This window comes from Somniosus microcephalus, chromosome 16, assembly GCF_052327205.1.
Source record: "Somniosus microcephalus isolate GS21.2 chromosome 16, FLI_Smic_1.0, whole genome shotgun sequence".
Classification (NCBI taxonomy): Eukaryota; Metazoa; Chordata; class Chondrichthyes; order Squaliformes; family Somniosidae; genus Somniosus; species Somniosus microcephalus.
The window spans coordinates 83,651,510-83,675,087 of NC_141002.1; the positions used below are offsets into that span (position 1 = coordinate 83,651,510).

Sequence of the window (23,578 nt, forward strand, 5' to 3'; positions counted from 1 at the left end):
AGGGTTCAGTCCACTAGCCAGCAGGCAAACCCACGAGTGAATTAATCACTAAAGATAAACCTATACAAAAGCCTTATGTTATGGATGAAAGGGATTTAAAATCATTTTCTAGTTCAGATTAGGATTATTTTAGGAAGTGCTTTAAAATTTTAAAATAATTGCTCAGTGACAATGCAGCTTTAACTGATTAGCTGGAAGAGCAATGGCCCCTCCTTTTGCAAAGATGCTTACTTATACAGTACAGAAATAACACATCTCTCACATGCTTGTAGAATTTCTATAAATAACAATAATTTAAACTGAGGATGAACAGTGTGGCTCTATAAACCTGCCAAATCTCCAACTGCTCGAGTAAAAAAATAGCCCTTTGAAATACAAGCTAAATATCGAATTTGTGGAAAATGAAAGGAACAGTAAAGGGTAATAGCTTGATTGAAGCACATGACTCAGCCCAGAGGTTGTGCTTTCGTACAACAAAATCCTGGCTGAAACAAGAGGCCAATGCACGGGAAGCTGCATGACCACACTGTGACTGCCACAAATGCACCACTCTGATTCAGCCCAGAGCACAGAGACAACAGAAGGGATAAAGGAAAGCTTTGTAAAGACAAGGGACATGAATCAGGACAGCAGAAAATGCAGGAATTTGAACATGAAAGGTAAGGGAACAGGCCATCAAAACCAGTGGTTTAAATCTCAATTAAACCAAAGTAAATTGAGCAAATAAACCCTGAGTTGGATGGATATTTCATTTAAAGTAAAATAGGCCCTAATGTTATTACTGGCTCAGGCTATCACAAAGTAGCATGCTAACAGATGCCCTTGCCAATTTCTATTTTATGTAGCAATTGTTATGAATACTGGACCTGTACGTGTACATTACTGCATGTACTACAGTGCACAACAGTTTTGTGGGACTTTTTAAAAAAATACATAGAGATCTGAACCTATTTTAGATTTAACTAGGCTATGCTGTGGAACAATTTTACCAACCTGTTAAAAAAAAAATACCAAAAAGGTATCAGATTAAACTGACAAAAGATAGGAAATAGTCCAGATCTTTATGGGAATGATTATTTAATGATGCATTTGGTCAGGTACAGATTAATTCCCCTAAAAGCGTATGATAATGAGAAAACGATTAATTTATGGAACAGTTTAGACTTGAAGTGTTACTGTAGGCCCAGTTCTTAGGTAGCCTGCAACTAATCCATTGTTAAATTAACAAGTTTAAGTACAGTACTTTGAGAAAAAAAAATCAATACGCCTTGCATTTGATGTTTGTGATGAATATTGATTAGGTTTTCATAAACAGGATTCTTTCACTGGGTATTGCATAGTTGCCTTTTGCAGCCATACAATAGACAAAGGGTCTCAATTGTTCTGCTTTGCACTTTATCAGCCCAATGCTGACTGTATATGATACATTTAGCCCTTTTTAAAAAATAAATCTTTTTAATACCAAACTTCTTTAGCTGCTACCTAGATACCAGTCAAGGTTGAGAGAGAAAGTACTGTGTGAGAGTGTAAGCCAGCTATGGACAGCGGGAAACGTTGGAAGGTGGTAGTTAGATTTTTTCTCCTACTTGCTGGCTCTGGGAGTTATCCTTACATCAATCATATTGATTAGCTGAATCCATTATCTATTTACTTCTCTAAGTGGGGTACAGCAGAACCGATAGTGATATAGATGCAGGTTCAATAGCACTCCAAAGACTAATGCAAGGTGGCCATCCACTCTGGTGACTGGGGAGCAATGTATGTTGTAGTGCACCCAGTCCACCTTACGTGAAACTACCAAATTTGACCTTTTTGGCCTCGAAATTGGATCGCGCTGTGTCCGGTTTACATGTGCAGAATGAGCATCTAAGGATCCAATATGGCAGATGGCGCACTTCCGGCATGCTCATTCCGTATCGAAAGTGCGCAACCCGCCATATCGGTGAAGGGTCTTCCGTAGGCGTCCAGAACACCTGCTTGAAATAGGCGTTGGGCAAATAGGGGGCCTGTTTGCGGCCCCCTTTGCAAAATGCTGTTGTGCGTGCCCACAGCAAGCACGGCGCGTGCTGCAATCAGTTTCTTCAGGCGCTTAGCAGTCAAACCAGCCGTCCTTAGAGGGACCAATGGGGGCTGTCACACCGTTTGGACTGTTTTACTTACCTTATTGTGGAGCTGAGAGTATCAGGAGTGCCACTCCCGATTCCAAATTGAATCCGTGAGCCGCCGCCGACCATTGTTTGTCCTTCTGCCGATTGCCTCTCCCCACGTATGGACTCTCCTAATGACCTTGGCTGGCTTCGATGCTGGTTGATCTTGCTGCCCCTCTGGAGCTGTGACTGGCAGCGGCAGCTTGCTGATAATAAGCAAATGAGGCTGGCAGATCAATTTGCCGCCGGCCTCATTAGGTGTGTGGTCCGTGTGCTGCACCAGGGCAATGCCCCAATTCGGGCAAAATCCAAGTTCTAGGCCATTATCTCTACAGAAACATGTCTTTTAATAACTTTTTGTCAGTTTTAATTTAATGCATTGTTTTCAGAGAACAGTTATTTAAAGCTAGCATGATCAGTTTCCATTTTTGTCAAATATCATACATAGCATTCCAATCTTAGATGGATATTTTTCATGATTGATGATTTCAATTGCCACCATAAAAATAATGAAGAATTTTTATGCAGTTTTTATTGGAATGGTGCTAAGAATCTATATGCTGCCACTTTCCTTTGAAAGTCATAGCCAGTCGGTTTGCAATGGAGGAACGAGTAATCCCACGGCTCCACGTATCCTCCTGTCCCTCTTTGTGAGATCGCAGTGTTCTTCTGGCAATTCTCTGAGGAAGGCTGTACCTTCCCAGGGAGGTAATATTTCAGTGGTATTGCTGTCGGCTGACTCTTGAGATAATTTGCTCTTATTGCTAAGAAATGTCAATCAGTTGCAGACACAAACACATAGAAAATGTATCTAACAGCCACCCTATAAATCAGAGGTTTATGTGTACAAGCCTTAATAGGATTTGAGCACATAATGTGGACTGGCACTCCAGTGCAATCCATTGTTGGAGGTGCTAGCCCTTGGATGTGACGTTAAACTGAGAACCCATCTTTCTGTTCTAGCCAATGTTCCTCTCTCAGTCAACATCAGTAGAGACAGAGGAAGTAGTCATTCTTTCATTGCTGTTTGTGGGTTCCTGCTATGTGGAAAATGGCTGTTGCATTTGTCTGTATAACAACGGTCACTGCACTCCAAAATAGTAATTCACTGTTTGAAGGACATTGAGATGTTTCTGAGAGATGCAAGCTATGAAGCTGTGTTGCAAACTCCTTCAAAGTTGCCAGTGGTCTTGTCCAATAAGACACCAATTAGCACAGCTGACTGTTACTTGATCTACATTAGAGTACTGTTTTGTTGACATGTTAAAAGAAATGCCAAATGCAATAGTTTACTGTACAGCAGGGCTAATTAGAACAGTTTGCAGCAGAGAGTTGCTGCCTCAAACTGGCATTCTATCCACCTGGGTCGGACAAAGCAGATCATATCTCCTGGTGCACAGCACCACATAATGTTCAAACAGCTTGCTTTTGGTTCAAAAAAGATGCACTGTCACAATAACAAAGAAGTGGAACAGCTTTGGTAGGTAGGGTACTTTGGTACCGACAGTCCTATCTCAGTTTCAAGTCCCAATATGAAAAGACTTGCCATTAGTTCACCAGCGATAGAAGAAGGGCAACTATGCTGGTCAATAAATGCAGCATTGCCAAGGTTGCACACAACCCAAGAACAAATAAAGAAAAACTGAAATTTGACAGTGTCATTGTCAAATAGGCTCCAAAAATTGGTGGAGATAATTAAATTAGTTTCTAACATTGCAACTGACTCGACCAACCCTACTCCTAAGAAGGATGGAGTCACTTGTCACAACACTGTGGATAAGACAGAGTTGTTGAAAGCTGTAAATTCTTCAGGTCAATTAGATGTCAGCAAATTGCATGTAAATATCAGTTTTCGGTTTAATGATTACCATTTTTTTAAAAAGATTTTGCATCTTTAACAATGTATAATATCTGGAGAGTTATGGATGCATGCTGTACTTTTATTTATATACTTGCAAATCTCTCATGGCACTGCTCATTCTAAGTCAGAGAATGCACTGTTTTGTAAAGAAAGGAACATTATACCATGGAACACATTATTCTGCTGCCAAATTATAGCTTTATATTCCTTTTTGGCTGCAAAGTCTAATTAATGTTCATTTAAAAGTTAATTGCTGATCAGGCTAGAAATTAAAAGATTCTGGCTTTGTTTGTAGAAAAGTTATTTAAGAGCCTGCAGACATTGTGGCTACAATATTTTCTGTTCCTTGAGTATTTTTTGTGCTTTGCAAATGACTAACTTTGTTCCTTTATTTATTTTTAAGTATTACACTGAAATTTGTATCAGACAAACGTCCAAAGTGTGATGGATTGGAAGTGCGTACATATGTAAAGGTTTTATAATATTCTAGATTTGTATAGATTTCTCCCCATCTTGTCGTAGCAAATTCCCAGAAATCATTCTTTCAATGAAGGAAGTTGAAAATGAGTCCAAACAAGTGTTGGCTGGACAGTGATTAACATAGATATATGTGCTAACAGGCTTAATTGAGTACTCACTACATTAGTTTTGGAAGATTGGTGTGGCCATTTAGATACCAGAATATTGACACTTAAGAAACGTAGCTGCTAGTAAGAGCTCTTGGTTTAAGGCTGACTGGCATAGTTCATCAATGTACGACTGACCACAGACACAGTCTGGGGCCTGTAATTAATGTTCTACACCAATAGAAAGTTCCTGAGCTTTGGGGAAGATCAGATTTGATAGGATAGAAAGGTTGCTGTAGTTGAATGGACCTCACCATTGGTGAGCAGTATCATAAAGGTAATGTTGTTTCGTTCATCAATTCACAAAAGGCAGAATGAAATGTCATTTGACCGTAGATAATGTGTGGATTGCCACATTTTAAAAACACAGCAGCATTTTTGGGAGTCTGCCGCAGCAGCAACTTGGCCCTGGAGGGCATTTTCAGTACAGAGTGAATAAATAAACTTTTAACCCCAAGCGCTACTCAAGCACTAATACTACACAAGCACACCTATTTTTTCTGGACCAGTGAAAAGGCATTGGATGCTCCAGTACAGGTACCACAAAGCGACCAATTCACAAGTGTCCCCTCGGGGGGAGCACCACTAAAATAACTAGCTCGATTACACCAGCACACATGATCAACCTGAAGAAAGTGTTTGATTAAATATACATTGAGTATACGGTAACCTCTCCAGACACATATAGACCAAACAAAATTGCCCGTCATTCACTACATCCTGACTGAATATAATTTTGGTGAGTGGGAGCTAATATCTATTAGTTGGAATACTATTTTGAATGCTGTTTTGCAGCATAGAAGTTAACAACAAACCTTTTAATACAGGCCCATTTCACAATTCGTATATTTAACTGTTAGTCACAGTTCCCCACGGCTGTCTCAATCAGCTTTTTCAATAATTGACAGATCTAAAGGAGTGATTATGTCAGCAATATACTGGATTTTGTTATTTTTTTTGGCTGTAATCATTAACCCAGCTCTCCCAAGTAAAAGCAGCTGTTGAAATTTCAGTCACTAATGACAATCAGGGCCAGCCTGGCATATTTGACAGTTCATTTGAGAAAACTCTTCATCTTCAAGGTATTGCAGGAAACACTGTAGGTAAAATGTAGCAGATTTATAACTATGTGAAACTGGATGGAACTGGTGTAAGCGATAAGGTAGCAATTTGATCAATCTGTTCAAATGATGTCATAAACCTTAAGAGCAAAGTCTTTGACATAACTTGAACCAAGGACAGCCTTTTACTCACGCTGTAAATTTTTTAACCCAACAGATTATGGTTGTAATAATTCATACTGATTACAAATAAGACCATTTGGACCATATTAGTTTATTCATCTAGAGGCACCCTACAGACACGCCCCCACTGCAGCATCAAATTGCTTCTTAAATGTATCCAAGGTTTTTACCTACACCACTCTATCTGAAAGTCTATTCCAAGTGTTGATCACTCTCTGCATGAAAGAGAACTTCTTGATATAAGTCTTAAAGTTACGTTTTACTGACTTGGACCTATGTCCTCTTGCCCTCCTCCCACAATTCAATTTAAAGTAATATTGCAGTTATACATTTTCCATACCATTTACTATTTTATATACCTACATAAGATCACTTCAAATGCCTCCTTCCCAGGCTGAAAGCCTGAGAGTCTCTAATATTTTCTCATATCTCCCACCCTTGACACCAATGATCAGTCTCATGGCTCATCTCTCCACTGCCCCAGCACTCGAATGTCTCCCTTGTGTCTTGGCAATCAGAACTGGACACAATGCTCAAGCTGTGACCTGACCAGAGCACTGTACAGTTTGATTGTGACTTCCTCTGACTTGCATTGAACCGTTGTGGCTATTGACAGTGTTGAAACTGTAATGATTGAAGGCTGGAGGGAGATTTAAGCAAACAGTAGATTCAAAGAAGTTCAGTCTTTTCTGAGTTATGAAGGTGAGTCTGAATTGATTCGAGTTTGTTCTACAGTGACGGTAACTTGTAATTTCAGTGTTCATTTGGGATTTATGTGTTGTACATTGTTGTAAACTGTTTGGTGGTTGATTTTCTTTTGCTGCTTTTTTTTGCGATTGAGACATATCTAAGTGGGGGGGGGAAGGGTACATGACAAAAACTATAAAATGAATGTGGAACAAAGCAGAGGCACCTTGCCTATATTTATTTGCAAGTACAGGAAACTTTGTGCTATCCGGCACCGACGGGACCGAGCTGTTGCCGTCCCATCAAAACTGCCGGACAAACCAGCGCTAATGTTGAAACATACGGAGATTTTGAGCTCCGTACCTGGCAACAAACCCTGTTGCTTAGCAACAGCTTCTAAACAGTCGGCCGTACCTTGCAAGCGTCTCTGTAGCTTAGCAACAGCTTCAGCGAGACCTTGCAGAGCCTGACTGGTGGAAAAAAAAGCAACAAAAAGAAAAAAAACCTAACGAAACGGCTCCTGATTTTTGCCGGTGGCTCGAACATTCCGGACAGTTAACCTCCGGATAAACCAAAGTTTCCTGTACATCTTGCATTTCTAGCTCTCTCCTGCAGTGTTTATGCTTTCCTCTTCCAATTGTTGTCTTTTTTTGATATTCGTTGCCTCCTAATTATAGCGTGCAATCAGCCAGTGTTGACTTGTGTCTCCCAATTCATATTCCGGGCAATCCCTCGTGCTCACATATGAGGTTTGCCGTTCAGCTGCTAATTGGCACACCTATTATTTATCTCAATGGAGTTATGACTGGAGAACCCCAGTGACAAGTCCCTAAGGGAATAAAAATTGACAACATAATTAGATATATCTTCCAAAAATGAGATTTTTACACAAATTTAAATGTTATCTATATGGAATGGTGTATTGAATTGAAAGACTTTCTCTTTCTTGGTTCTGTTAATTCTGCGGCAATTGCAAAACCTGGACAAAAGTTCTCCTTCTCCCTTTTCTTTTCAAATAATTTTTCATTTTCATTCTTTGTAGGCAATTTAGAGTTGGATAAGCTCTGTGGTGAAGTGTTGATAGGGCAGTCATTTTTCATGTTAGATTTATCCTGTTTTTTGTGGCTAGGACATACCTGGGCTATCTTCCACGTTGTCAGGTAGATGGTCGGGTCAAATCTATACTGGAACAGCTTGGCGAGGGAGTAGCTAGCTCTGGTGCAGAGGTGTTTCATCAACATCACCTAAAAAAAAAACCAGGTTATCTGGTCAATATCACATTGCTGTTTGTGGGAGCTTGCTGTGCGCAAATTGGTTGCCGCGTTGCCTACATTACAACAGTGACTGAGCTTTAAAAGTACTTAATTGGCTGTAAAGTGCTTTGAAGTCATGAAAGGCTTTTTTTTCTTTCAAGGCGCTATATAAATGCAATTTCTTTCTTTTTATATGTGGTGAAACAGGTTATTTTAAAGTCACGCAACTCATTGGATACATTTGAGATATTTTGAGTGCTATATTTTCAAAAACACATTGATACACTGAAGAGTGTTTAAAAAAGTGATGAGGTTTTTTGAAAGATTTAAAACCCTAAGCTACGAGTCACAAAATGTATCTTTTTATTGTAGAAAAGTAGACCAATAACTGGTGATTCAGGTTCAAAAACCTAGATTTTAAAAGATGGGTAATTAGCTTAAGGTGTAGTTATAGAACAAATATAAAATGGATTGCTCTGATGCTGGTCTCAGCTGGGCAACATTAGAAGTGGCCAGTGTCCCCGGTTTAGGGAGGAGAATTTCTGTTGCTACTGATCACTATCCAATGGCCCTTGCTAGAAGTGTGTGTGGTGAAGACGAGAAAAGGTTCAGCGGTAATGGTACCTCAGTTATGCGTGTGCCTGATGAATGAGTTTCAGCTGTACACACATAATGGCCACTCGAGAGGCTGATACCTTTGAAACCGTGGGGCCAATTTTTGTCCACTTCACCTGGTGGTAATGGGGCTGTAGCATGCTTAAAATAGCAATAGCAGCACAGCCCTAACTGCCCTGTTCCCACCGGCATCTGGGTCTCTACCATTTTGGTTGGAGCCTTGAAAATAGGCGGCCAGGAGCCCACTGGGAGTGGGCGGGAGCCTCATTAGCCCATGCAAATCGAGGTCCTCTAGCATCAAGAGGACCCCGATACAAATCACCCAAAAATCTACCCCAATGTCTTTGGGAGTTGAGAATACTTTTACAGTACAAAATGTTAGGGGGCAATTTTCCCACTGGAGACGAGATGGAGGCAGGTTTCCATTTGGGTGGGTTTGAAACCCGCCTCCACTGATAGTTTTCAAAAAATTGCAATTTTCCCCTGATTGGCCACTCGATTTCAGAGTTGTGAGATGCCCTTGGTCAATTAGTGTTTTGGGACTGAAACCCGCCTGTTGACAGCACTTTTCCAGTCTGATTTTATGGCTTCTTGCTCCCTTGGCTCATTCCACAGCATTTCTGCCTATCTTCTTCTTCTTCTTAGGCAGTCTCTTGGAACCGAGGATGACTTGCTTCCACATTAATAATGAGTTCTCAGTGACTGATGAGTCCAGTGCGGGACTTACAGTCTCTGTCACAGTTGGGGCAGACGGTGGTTGAAGGGATGGGTGGGTGGGGTGCTTGGGTTGATGTGCGCTGCTTGCGCTTGGCTTCCGCGTGCTCCCGGCGAAGAGACTCGAGGTGTTCGGCGCCTTCCCAGATGCTTCTCCTCCACTTTGTGCAGTCTTGGGCCAGGGATTCCCAGGTGTCGGTGGGGATGTTACACTTTTTCAAGGAGGCCTTGAGGGTGTCCTTGAAGCATTTCCTCTGCCAACCTGGAGCTGTCTTGCCGTGTCGGAGTTCCGAGTAGAGCGCTTGTTTTGGGAGTCTCGTATTGGGCATGCGGACAATGCGACCCGTCCATCGGAGCTGATTGAGCGTGGTCAAAGCTTCAATGCTGGGGATGTTGGCCTGAGCAAGAACACTGATGTTGGTGCGCCTATCCTGCCAATGGATTTGCAGGATCTTGTGGAGGCAACGTGGTGGTACCTCTCCAGTGCTTTGAAGTGCCTGCTGTACATGGTCCATGTCTCTGAGGCATACAGCAGGGCGGGTATCACTGCTGCTCTGTAGACCATGAGCTTAGTGCCGGGTTTGAGGTCCTGGTCTTCAAACATTCTCTTCCTCAGGCGACCGAAGGCTGCACTGGCACACTGGAGGCAGTGTTGGACTTTGTCGTCGACGTCTGCCCTTGTTGACAGTAGGCTCCCAAGGTATGGAAAGTGGTCCACGTTGTCCAAGGCCTTGTTGTGGATTTTGATAATCGGGGGGCAGTACTGTGTGGCGGGGGCAGGTTGGTAGAGGATCTTTGTCTTACGGATGTTTAGTGTAAGACCCATGCTCTCATATGCTTCGGTGAAGGTGTTGACGATGGTTTGGAGTTCGACCTCCGAGTGAGCGCAGACGTAAGCGTCGTCTGCATACTGTAACTCGACTATGCTGCACCACCTGCAACATATTTTGAGAAACCACTATGTCCAATTCCAAGGCAAGGGCTTCCCCGAGGCTCTCGGATGAGTCACTGCAAATGTTGCTTGAGGGGATGACTGCTAGCATGGAGGTGCTCTTCCACTCATCTGGGAGGAAGAGGCCAAAGAAACCTCTGTGGGTACAGCTGGCAAGGGATATAACCTCCAGCTCTGTGTGCAGATTGGGAGAATGTTTATGTGTATTGATGAAATGCCATCCCTGTTGGAAAGCATTAAAATGATTTGAAGCCAAAATGTTGGCGTTATGGCATTTGTTCTTTTACCTTAGGCAGCTCCACATTGCAGGCTCCACCACACTTGCGTTGTCAGGTTGGTGGTCTGAGTGAAAGGAGGCCAGAGAGTCATGTCCATTTTCAATGATGTCGTAGGAAGGAACCAAGGACGTGCCAACTTGGGCAACCTATGCAAATCTGGCCAGGATAAATTCATCCCTTGCATCTCGGGCAGCCATGTGCTCGCGTGCTGTCGCTGGTCGATACACCGGCGCTCTGACCTCCTCCAGATCCTCCTCCTTCTCCTCAGCCTCCTCCTCCTCCTCCTCATCTGAGGTCCATGCAGAAAGTAAACGAATGGTTCCCATGCTGCTTGTAGATGCCTCCTTTGGGGAAGCGCTCATTGCAAGCGGGGAGAGGGTCTTCCAAGGAGGTTGATTGAGTCAAGCTGCAGCACCTCCGACTTCGGAAGGCCTTCTAAAAGTGCTCAGAGACCTTTTAAAGCCAAGGTCTGGCACCTGCAAGTAATCCTTGCTGCAATAAACGATGTCTTGTTAGACCTGCAGCAGTGAGGAGGCCACCCACGAGTCGACCCGCCAGGTTTACCTGGCGTGGTTTAGGAGGTGCATGGAGCACGCCGAAAGCCTCGCAAAATCACGAGGGCCTCTGAAAATAGGCTTAGAGAGGCCCTTAACGAGCATTTAATGATCACAAGTATCGCTATGGCCAGCTGGAGGCAGGACCGTTTCCAGACCGGCAAAATCCCGCGGAGGCGGGTAGGAGGCAGGTTCCGAACCCGCCCTCATTGAATCTGATTTTCCCGCCTTACCCGCCTCCTCCAACGGCAGAAAATCGCCCCCCAACAAGCTAGAGGTTTTTCCTCCTCCACAGGGCAGTGACATAGATGCCAATATAAAAGAAATTCAAGCTGTATTGACTATCTCCTTTCAAACAGTATATGGATGAACATCTGGTTAGGAATGGGATAAAAAGTGATACAGACATAGATGATTAAGGAACACTATTGTACCAGTGATGCTGAGACCACAGAAGAGTCTTTTTTGGCTTACAGTTCAAATAACGTAGATTACAATGTTAGATTGATACCCTAGAGTTTTCAGTTGAATAGTTTTGAGAATTGGGAAAAAATGCGGTCACCAAGGACCTTTTACCTGTGCTCATTCCCTCCCACGAAATGAAGTAATTTGAATAAGATCCATTATAGACCAACATGTACACAATCTGTTGGAAAGAATGTGCTTGATGGACAAAGTGGCCTTTTCCCAATCCATATATTTTTTTTTGTTCTTGTGACAGGATTACTGGAAGTTGGAGCTTTACCATATGTATCACCTATGCTATAACTGATCTGGGAATGCGTAATGCTGATGTTACTTGCAGGTCTGCAACACTTTGAAATAACGTTGCATTGCCCAGTATTGACATTTCATGTCTTGATTTGAAGGGGGAATGTATTTATTGATTTTTCAGTGTTTCCCTCACGGAATGCACCCAAGCCACTGAACAAAGAAGAAAGGCTGGAGAAACCCAGGCGTTCTATCAGCCTAGTCATTTCATCACTTGTTTTTTGATCAGTTGGGTTCATCTGTTTGAATGTTTAACAATGCTGTCTGTAAGATCAAATCAAAACTTCTCTCATCGTGTTTACACATAAGGAAACTAGGAGGCTTGCTGCACATTGTTAAAGATAACAAAGGGGAGGGTGGAGAGCTATTGAGCAAAGTGAGGTTAACGAGCCAGCCTAGCTTTAGATCCAAGATGTGTTGCTTAACTGCTATTGGAAATCACACATGCCCCAGCAGCATTCTGGACAACTGGTTACGTCCATTTGAATTGGCTCCACACACTTGAATTTTTGGATGGCCTGCTACTCACTCATCTGCCCTACCTTTCAGCTGGTGTATTTTGTCCCAATACATCCTGAGTTTGGTCCTGGCCCTTTAAGTAGAACCATCAGATGATGTAGGAACTACGTGAAGGAGAAAGCCACTTTAAAAAAAAACGCGTATAGGAGCTTGAGGGAGGGCTGCCAATTTAAAACAACGGATTGCTTTGTTTTCTATATGCTGGTACTGTACTAGATTTAGTATTGCGCCTGTTGGCCTTCGTAGCAAGAGGGTTCGAGTACAGGAACAAGGATGTCTTGCTACAGTTGTACAGGGCCTTGGTGAGACCGCACCTTGAGTATTGTGTGCAGTTTTGGTCGCCTTACCTGAGGAAGGACGTTCTTGCCATGGAAGGAGTGCAGCGAAGATTCACCAGGCTGATAGCTGGGATGGCAGGAATGACATATGAGGAGAGATTGGGTCGATTGGGCTTATACTCACTGGAGTTTAGAAGATTGAGAGGGGATCTCATCGAAACCTATAAAATTCTGTCAGGCCTGGACAGACTCGATGCAGGAAGGATGTTTCTGATGGCCGGGGAGTCCAGAACCAGGGGGTCATAGTCTAAGGATAAGGGGTAAGCCATTTAGGACTGAAATGAGGAGGAATTTCTTCACCCAGAGAGTGGTGCACCTGTGGAATTCTCTGCCACAGAGGGCGGCGGAGGCCAATTCATTAAATATATTCAAGAAAGAGTTGGATATATTTCTTAAGGCTAAAGGGATCAAGGGATATGGGGAGAAGGCAGGGACAGGGTACTGAATTTGGATGATCAGCCATGACCTCATTGAATGGCGGAGCAGGCTCGAAGGGCCGAATGGCCTACTCCTGCTCCTATCTTCTATGTTTCTATGTTTCATCACTAATGGCACTGCAGTTGGAGTCTTTGGAAGGGCATGTTAAGGGTTGGTGAGGTAATAATTCAGTGTGGGACCAGCAGCATAGTGTAACATTCTTTATCATGAGTACTGTAGGACACGCCGAAGAACACGAATTCATTATATTATTGCTAAATTGTTTTTTTTAATGGTACTTCTGACGCCAGCTGTCATTTCATTTCTGATAATGTAGCAATACACTAAATTATATGACCCTGAAAGTTGCTTCATAAATACCGCGTCCAATATGACTGACCATGTATTTTCTACTTCTGTAAGCATATTTTGAGCAGCTTGCCTTATCTGAAAAATGTAGCATGGTGACACAATTTAAAAATCTGTCTCTTGCAATGGAACCACGTGAAACAGTAATGGAGCCCTCTGGTGGTGACTGGAGTATATGTAATAGTTAAAATGTTCCACCATTAGCTGTTTTCTTGATTGTAAGGAAGATACTCAGCCAGAATTTGTAGTCAAACTAACAGTGAGGCTAAGCGTAAGTACCCTTTTAATGATGTGATAAGTGTTAATGACTGCCAATCAACCTCTGGCACTGAAAATTAACTATTACAAGTGTGGAGTCTCATTCCTTCAGATTTTGAATTTTTGGGGGAGATTTTAAAAATGTCACATTTTAAATTAAAACTTTTTTTCTCACTTTTCCTTTCTGTCTCTCTTTCTCTCTCTCTTAATCCAATCTTTCTTTTCCCTCTCTTTATTTCGCTTTCTGTACCTGATTTGACATTGATTTCACCTCCTTTAATTCACCCTCTTCTTTCAGTCGTTCTGCTGTTTATTTCTCAACCCTTAAATCTCATTGTTTAAGGAGATACCCTGTTGGTTTCCCTGGTCACTCAGGTCCCAGGTGCTCTGCTTCCCTTGCTGTGCACTTTGTGGGCAAAATGTTTTTGAGCTGAAGGGTGCATGGGGCAAGTCTAACTAATGATAGACGCCGTTGGATGCCCAGCTACAGCAAAATCTGGTTCAATAAATCTTACGTCTGTTGTAGTGGCTCAGTGTGAATGCAAAGGCATTTTTTTACACTGGTTTGGCTCCTTTCAAATTAGGTTTGTGTTTTCTGATTGTCATTCCAGATGTTAGATACATAGATCCATAGAAGATAGGAGCAGGAGTAGGCCATTCAGCCCCTCGAACCTGTTCCACCATTCAATGAGACCATGGTTGATCATCCAAATTCAGTACCCTGTCCCTGCTTTCTCCCCATATCCCTTGATCCCTTTAGCTTTAAGAAATATATTTAACTCCTTCTTGAATATATTTAATGAATTGGCCTCAACTGCCTTCTGTGGTAGAGAATTCCACAGGTTCACCACTCTCTGGGTGAAGAAATTCCTCCTCATCTCAGTCCTAAATGGCTTACCCCTTATCCTTAGACTGTGACCCCTGGTTCTGGACTCCCCCGCCATCGGGAACATCCTTCCTGCATCTATTCTGTCTAGATGCAGGAAGATTCACGTTAGAAAATGTGTCTAAGCAAGTTGACAATCCCATTAAATAACGGGTTTCCAAATGTGTACAAGTCTGTCTCTCTTAACTATTTCATTGATATTCTGTCTTGAAGTCTTTTTAACTGCATTAAGATAGTTACACAAAAATAATTTAAAAAATCTTGCAAGTGCTGAATTAGGTTGCATCATAAGCAAACTTGATTATTCTTTTACAGATGGGACTTACTGGAAATTTCTGCTTGTTTGTAGAATATTCATATGTTAGCTCAACTGTTGATTACAAGAAAGAGGGGGGTTGTGAGTAAAAAGAAAATGCTTCTTGCAATTGAACGACTATGAACCATTAGAATGGAGCCTTCTGGTGCTGACTCAAGTGCGTACAGTCATTAGAATTTTCCATCTTTATAGTGGGACTCACTTAATTACAACTGGTTCAGGACAACCTCACAAATTGCAATAAAACAGGAATTTCTATAAAACGGGAAGCAACAAAAATCAAGGCTGGTCTGGTGCATAACTACCTCTGTTTGCCTAAATTCGTACAAGACCTTACGAGAAGGGTGAATACGGTATAACATCTTCAAAATTGAGGCAAAATACTCATGTCTCGAGTGTTTTATACTTAATGTACTGTGTGCACCTTATTTTCTATGGACTGGCAAATTACCTGAGCGAGTGAGGGAGAATATTCTGTTTTTTGACAATATGGGTTTTAATGCTAGGTAGATCATAACATCAGGCCACTGATTTAATGCAGTAATATATGGATTAATGGGGCTTTACAGTTCTAGTTACACTAGACATTACATATGGTGCTGAATTAGTTGTTACTCAGGCATTACTACATGTCAAATAGATGTGATAAAAAATCAAAAGAAGAGGAAGTAAGTATGAAAATAGGAAGCGTGTGCAGTTGAAAAAATGTTTTCTATAGATGGGGTAAGCAGCATTAACTATTTACTTATTAATTAACTATGAGGCATCTCTGGGCAAGGGCAACAGGTTTGGGTTGGGGGGGAATATTGACATTTCCACCCTTCCACCCCCCCGCCCCGCACACAGAAAAAGCAAAACTGGATACATTATTGATTTTTGAATGGGGACAGGCACAAAGTATCATGCTGGTGGCAAGTTCCATTTATTTGTTTCATTTACATTAGATTGAAAGGGGAAGTATAGGGAAAGGTGATGTGGAGGAAATATTGATTATTTTCAAGGAAAAGCAGGAATACAATTCAATACAACTTTTTAAACAAGGCGGGGAAATGCTGTTTTTTTTAAAGGGGAAGTAACCAGGAGGTGTAATGACTTTATTTATCTAAACAATGGTGGAATAGGGAAACCCCCGCCCAGGGAGGGGTGGGGGGTGGTGGCGGTTGGATTTATTTATTTGGAGCAGGCCGGAAGTGGGGAAACCTGTGGGGAGATTCTTTCTTTCTGCCTCTCCCGTGGTATTGCTGATGGTGAGTTGGAGGATCCATTGTTTTATAACAATGGAGTGAGTTCCACTCCTGCCCACTAGGATCATAGCGTGATACAGCGCAGAAGGGGGCTATTCAGCCCATTGTGATGTGCCGGCTGTTTGGTAGAGCTATCTTATTAATTCCAGTCCCCTGCTCTTTCCCCATAGCCCTGTAAATCTTTTCCTTTCAAGTATCAAGACTTCCCGTCTCCTAAATCATGGTTCCTGTGTCACACACACGCTGCTTGTACCCCTCCCCATTGCCTTCTCTGGCTGTTTCTGTTTGCACTAACCACTCCCGGTCCCAGGACGGCTTTGGTCCCATTGTATTCCCTTTTCAGTACCCTCTCACCCCTATATCTTGTGCTCCATGTCTTCCTGTCTTGCTCACCCAGATCAATCCCACCTAACTCAGTTTATGACCCACACACAGGAGCCTCAGACCCGATGAAATGGGTAGCGAAGTATCGGATGAGCTGAGGCCAAGTAGAATGAATCGGGTGCACAGGGAGTAAGAAAGAACTTGCATTTATATAGAGTGCCTCGCGCATTCTTGGGATATTCCAAAGTGCTGCACAACCGCCGCAGGGTAGTGATGGTGGGGAACTTGGCTGAAGTAGACCCCACTGAAATCCTAGCCAGAAAAGCAAGAATAAGAAGTGGGAGGCAATTTATTGGCAGGAGACCTGTGAGCAGATGCAGAAACGATGTATGGAAGGGGGAGCAGAACTGTCCGAGGGCACAAAGGTTACAACTTTGAATAGGAAATGAGGGAGTCCAAAATACGTTTTGGAAATTGCATCCAAAATGCACTTGAAATTGCACTGGTTAGGTTCCAGTTCAAGGTTCTGCTAAAGTTTATTCGCATAATCACAAACGTAAAGTCTTCCATAAAACCAGCGCAATCGAGCAGCGTAATAGAAGGTAATTGTTTATTTTTTTTCTTCCCATTTAAAAACTATTTCTTGGCATATTTAAGAGTGGTAACCTGGTGCACAGTTGAAAATGGGGTTATCACCAAAAATAAGCATTTTTAATAAGTGTCTAGTCATCCACCTGTGAGTAACCTGATTTAAAATTCACTGAAAATGACTTTAAAAAAAACTATACGCAACCACTTAACAGTTTCATTGGGGTGCCATAGTCAGTTCCTTAGTAAATTAAAGATTTTTCATATCGAAAAATACTTAAAAACGTACTTGTGTGCCTAAGAAAATAAACGCAATTTGAAGAGCCTTCCCGAACTAACACAATTGGCGGAGTCTCGTAATTTTGACCTAGTGACGTGGCCAGTTTTGTGGGCGAGGCCTGATTTAGGCAAATTGAATCTTGAAGCAGCGTAAAAGATTGCAGAAAACACGAACGTAAGTGGGTTTGAGTGTAACTCATTACTTCTAAAATTCCCCAATCTTTTGCCCTGCTTCGGCCGATTGTGCTGGAATCTGGATGCAAAACAAATGGAAACTCGACCCCTGTTTTTTTTTAAAATAGTAGCTTGAATAAATACCTGAAGTTAGGCTGGGTGATGAGACTCTACAGTTCTACTTGTTGATTTTAACATTGGAAACCTCAGGGAATTTTTACATATCTTTCAAATGGGGGATGAGAGGGCTGTCCTATGATGAGAGTTCGCGAGTAGATTGGGTCTATACTCTCTAGAGTTTAGAAGAATGAGAGGTGATCTCATTGAAACATATAAGATACTGAGGGGGATTGAGGTAGATGCTGAGAGATTGTTTCCCCTGGCTGGAGAGCCTAGCACTAGGGGGCATAGTCTCAGGATAAGGGGTCGGCCATTTAAGAATGAGATGAGGAGGAATTTCTTCATTCAGAGGGTTGTGAATCTTTGGAATTCTCTATCTCAAAGGGCTGTGGATGCTGAGTGGTTGAGCATATACACAAGGCTGAGATAGATAGATTTTTGGACTCGAGGGATATGGGAATCAAGCAGGAAAGTGGAGTTAAGGTCGAAGATCAGCTTATTGAATGAGCAGGCTTGTTGGGCCGTATGGCCTACACCTGCTGCTAATTATGTTCGTACGGTATGTGACACACGGGCCATTTTTATTTGGAAGCAGGGAAACGCACAGAGCTTTTAAAAATAAAAGTAACTTTTCAATATCAGTGCAGAACACTTGGCAAAATAAAACTAGATTATTAAATGGGGATGTGTTGGGCTCAGGGATGATTGAGTCCAAAGATTCCTACATTGGGAGAAACATTGATTTTAATATTGAAAATAGGAACAGGAAGGGAATTGTAACTGAGCAGGTGTATTAAAAATACCTGAAAGTTATGTAAGTTCAAACTATTTGTAGCAGGTGCAACAGACCTTTGCAAAGAGCAGCTGGGGTGGGTGGAAAGCCCGAGACTGATTGAGGGTTTCAGTGAAGATAGTAGGAGCACCACAGCACCACCAATGGACAAAATGTATATTGCAGGCATTAGCTATCGTGTGTTTACCTATTAAAACAACAACAATTGACATTTATGTAGTGCCTTTAATGTAGAAAAACGTACCAAGCCAATGTAAAGGAGCTTTAAGTTACTGATTCAAGCCTTAATTATGCCACTCATAAGCATTCATAAATCAAGACAACAAGAAGCAGGTGAAATAAACGTGAAGTCTCAAGAACTCTAGTATTTTGCTGGTCGATTTCCCATGATGTTGCATTTAATGAGTTGGGAATATGGTGGGGAAAGGAGCCTCCAATGTCTGCCTTTGGAGTGGGGGCTATGGGGGAAAAAGGTGGCCCTCGGTGGCTCCCTTCCCCAATCACCACCTCCCTCCCATCACATCCCCCACTACTCCCTCCACTCCCTACCATCTCCCGTTATTCCCATAACAATTGTTGAATCCGTGATTCGTAAAGTATGATGTTTTCCAATAACTAGACGGAGGCTGTAACTTAACAATCAACAGGTGTTTACTGGAGGAGGGTAGTCTAAAGACTAACAGTACAGAGGCATGCTCAAGGCTTATATACAGGTATGGTCACTGCCGGCACTACAGCATACAGGAACTGTAAAAGTAGTTCTCTCTTAAAGGTACAAACACGACAATTCCTCCCCTTTTAGATTAACAGTACCCATACAATTCAAATAACAGTTAACACTTTAACATGCACATTAAACTGAAATAGTCCATTTATAGATTCAGTCTTTGGGGCGGCTTCCTGATCCTTTCTGGATAGCGCCTTTCCTCAGGTCCTTGTTCTTGGTGCGGAGGCGATTCTGGCCCCCTTTCGTCGGTTAGTTCATCAGTTTCCACTGCTACTGTTTCTGAGGTAGATGCTACCGGTATGTCGGGTTCATCCCCAGGTACGCGAGCCATGGGGTTGACTCGTTCCTGTGACGCTAGGATCTGGTCGACGTGGTGTCTCACAATGTTCTCCCCGACATCCACTGTGTACATTAATGGCCCCTGCCGTGTGCATATCGTTCCGGGTTGCCATTTCTCTGTTCGGTAGTCGCGGGCCAAGACTGGTTGTCCTACATTGAAGCTCCTTGTCGGCTTCTCATTGATGTGCTGGAATTGCTTATCCTCAACATTTCTTCGCACATTTGGTCTGAGCAAATCCAGACGAGATCTCAACCTTCGGTTAAAGAACATCATGGCCGGGGTCTGGTTGGTAACTGCATGTGTCGCATTTCTATAGGCTAACAGGAAATTGTCCACCTTATGCTGTAGTGGAATTTCATCATCGCACATGGCACTTATCGCCTTTTTAAAGGTTTGTACGAACCTCTCAGCCAATCCATTTGTGGCTGGATGATACGGGGCGGATGTGTAATGCCTTACCCCATTCTTTCTCATAAATTTCCGAAACTCTTCGGACACAAACTCTGGTCCGTTATCAGAGCAAATCTGCTCTGGCAAGCCATTCCTGGCAAATATGGTCCGTAGGACTGCAATCGTTTTCTCTGTAGTGGTTGAGGACATTTTGATCACCTCAGGCCATTTTGAGTGCGCATCCACGGCTATTAAGAACATTGAGTCCATGAATGGACCAGCAAAATCAATATGCACCCGTTGCCATGGAGAGGAGGGCCACTCCCATGGGTGTAGAGGGGCATGTGGTGGTGCATTTTGGACCTTCTGGCATCCTGAGCAGCTCTTTGTTAGGTCCTCGATTTGTTGCTCGATCCCCGGACACCATACATAAGCCCCAGCAAGGTTTTTCATTTTCACCCCTCCCAGATGGCCTTCGTGAAGCTCATTGAGCACTCTCTCCCGTAACTTGGATGGAATTACCACTCGGCATCCACACATCACTGTCCCCTGGCATACAGACAGCTGTTCTCTTCTGGATGAGAATGTTGGCAACAGTGAGTCGCCATGTGTTGGCCATCCCTTCACCGTCAAATCATATACCCGAGACAGTGTCAAATCATTGCGGGTCTCCTTCTCTATATCCGCGTTGGTTACTGGCAATCGTTCAATTATCGATGAATAAAATATTTCGATAGGGTCCACTGCTGGTGCTTCCTCCACAGTAGGCAGTGGTAGGCGTGATAGCCCATCAGCGTTTCCATGCTGTTTCGTGCCCTTATACTCTATTTCATATTGGTTCGCCCCTAGAAAAAGGGACCATCTTTGTAGCCGTTGTGCAGTCATCACCGGAACGCCCTTCTTTGGATTAAAGATGGAGACAAGTGGTTGGTGGTCAGTCAGCAAGGTGAACTTCTGCCCATGCAGATAGTGGTTGAATTTTTTAACTCCCCATACTAGGCTGAGGGCCTCCCTGTCGATCTGGGCGTAGTTGCGCTTGGCTGAGGTTAGTGACCGAGATGCAAAGGCTACTGGCCTCTCCAACCCATCTGGGAATTTGTGCGACAGCACCGCTCCAATACCATAGAGTGATGCATCACATGCCAACCAAATTGGTAGTGCTGGGTTGAAATGGGCCAACACCTCTTTTGATGTGATCAATTCTTTGCACTTCTGGAAAGCTCGTTTACATTCATCATTCCACTTCCATGGTACCCCCGTTTGCAGTAGGGTGTTCAGTGGGTGTAATACTGTAGACAAATTTGGTAAGAACTTATGGTAGTAGTTCACCAGCCCGAGGAACGACCTCAGTTGTGACACATTTTCCGGTGCTGGAGCCTTGACTACTGCCTCAATCTTTTCAGGGGACTTATGTAACCCCTCTTCATCGATAACGTGGCCACAATACGAGATCAGCTTCTGGAAAAACTCGCACTTGTGGCGATTAGCTCGTAGCCCATATTCCTTTAATCTAGTGAGCACCTTCTCCAGGTTGGCGAGGTGATCACTGTCATTTTCGCCCGTGACCAGGATGTCGTCCAAATAACACTGGGTCCCTGGAATCCCTTGCAGGACTTGATCCATTGCCCTTTGCCAAATAGCCGGAGCTGATGCTACCCCGAACACCAGCCGGTTGTATTGGTAGAGACCTTTATGAGTGTTGATCGTGAGGTACTGTTTCGAGGCTTCTTCTACCTCCATTTGCAGGTACGCCTGGGCCAGATCAATTTTGGTGAAGCGTTCACCTCCAGATAGCGAGGTGAAAATATCCTCAATCCGTGGAAGTCGATATTGTACCGTGTGAAGGACTGGGTTCACTGTCACCTTAAAATCCCCACAGATGCGGACCTTCTTTGGTTCCCCAGGCGTATTACTCAACGACCTCTTCATTACAGGAACAATGGGTGTAGCCCACTCGCTCCAGTCTACTTTGGACAGTACTCCTGAATGTTCCAACCCTTCCAGCTCTGCTTTGACGGCTGGGCGGATCGCATAAGGCACCGGTCTGGCCTTAAAAAAAACTTTGGGCTTGCATTTTCCTCTATTTTAATCATCGCTGTTATGCCTTTTAGTGTTCCGAATCCCTCCTGGAACACTTCTTGTGCGTCAGTTAGCATTTTTGACAGTCATCCAGGTGTGACGTCGTCATCCTTTTTTTTTGCCTCAACCTTCAGTGCCTGTATGGAATGCCAATCTAATTGTATCTTCCGGATCCATTCACATCCTAGTAGTGGTGGTCCTCCATCTGGCAATACATATACGTCCATTTTGGGTATTTCCTGGCCTTTGTATATCACGTTCACCCTTATTTTTCCTTTGGGGTAGACTTTTTGCCCCGTGTACGTCTTCAAGACAATCTCTCTAGCTTTCAAGGGTATATGTGAAAATAGCCGCTTGTAGTCCCTTTGGTTTATGACTGTTAGGGCTGATCCTGTGTCCAATTCCATTTTCACTTGGACTCTGTCTATCTTGAGCGTGACCCAGATAGTCTGGTGATCCTCCATTTTGATTACCTTATGTAGTTTCAGACAACCCAGCTCCTTGCTTCCGGAGTCTGTATCACTTTTCTGTTCGTCTGAACTACTGTCCATCACCTTATGTACCTTTTTGTACTTCTCCTGTGGAGATTTCTTGCTGCTGGTTTTCTTCCCTGACCTGCAGACTCTTGCTATGTGTCCTGCTTTTCCACACTGTCTGCACACTTGGTCCTTGAACCAACAATCCTTCTGGTCGTGTGTTGTTCTGCCACAGCGATAACACTTCCCTGCTCCATATGACATTTCATTGGTGCCATATTCTTGCGGTCTCCGTTGTATCTCTGCAGCGCCCCGTGCGGCTGCTTCGTGTGATACTGCCATGCTGAAAGCCTTGTCCAGCGTAAGATCCTTTTCTGATAGAAGCCGTTTCTGGGTTCCTTCACTTTGAAGCCCACACACAAACTTGTCCCTTAATGTATCTGCTAGTCCCATTCCAAACTGGCAGTGTTTCGATAGCTTGCGCAGTTCCGTTAAATACTCAGCATTACTTTCATCTTTATGCTGGTTCCTTTTGTGGAACTTAAATCTTTCTGCTATCAGCAGCGGTGTGGGGTTTAAGTGGTCCTGTAGGATTTCCACTATGCTTTCGAAATTCTTATCCACTGGCTTCTCTGGGGTTATTAGGTTTCGCAGTAAGCTATAAGTTTTTGCACCCATGGAATTTAACAAAACCAGTGTTTTCCTAGCATCTGGCACTTCATTCGCCTTGCAGTACACCTCAATGCGTTCCACATATGTCGCCCAATCTTCGACTTCATTGTCGAACACAGTGATACTGCCACTCTTCGGCATCCCTGGGTGTGATTAAACTGTCTAAAATGGCGTCTCCCGCACTCTCCCTTCTTCTCCGCTGGCACAAAATGGCGTCTCCTGCGCCTTCCTTTCTTCCCGCGCTCGCCCTTCTTCTCCGCTGCGGCTTCTAAAATGGCGTCTCCCGCGCTCTCCCTTCTTCTCCGCGGCTCAATGGCATCTCCCGCGCTTCCTTTCTTTCCCCCGCGGACGCTGTTCAGCCCTTGAGCCCTGGCTGTGCTCTGCGTGTTCTCCCGTGCGCCTCTCTCGTTGCCGCCGCTCGGTCCTGAACCCGGCTGCTGCTTTACCCTCTCTTTTTGTTTTCTGTCGACGCCGCTCAGTTTTCAACCCCCGGCTGCGCCCTGTGCGTTTCACCCTCTCTCTTACCCTGTTGACGCTGCTTGGCCTTTTCTGTGCCATCGGTCGGCT

General features: G+C 43.5%; 1 protein-coding gene across 2 annotated transcripts in view; it reads left to right on the top strand.

Annotated features, from left to right (window-relative positions):
- Positions 1–258: 258 nt before the first annotated feature.
- tmem117 (transmembrane protein 117) overlaps positions 259–23,578 on the top strand; it is a 336,326-nt gene continuing 313,006 nt past the window's right edge. The window contains exon 1 of one of the 2 annotated variants that reach the window (XM_086009384.1): positions 259–659. In XM_086009384.1, the coding sequence (XP_085865510.1) occupies positions 542–659 (118 nt within the window). In that variant the 5' untranslated portion in view covers positions 259–541. The remainder of the gene's footprint in view (positions 660–23,578) is intronic. The other variant, XM_086009385.1, reaches the window with a different exon arrangement.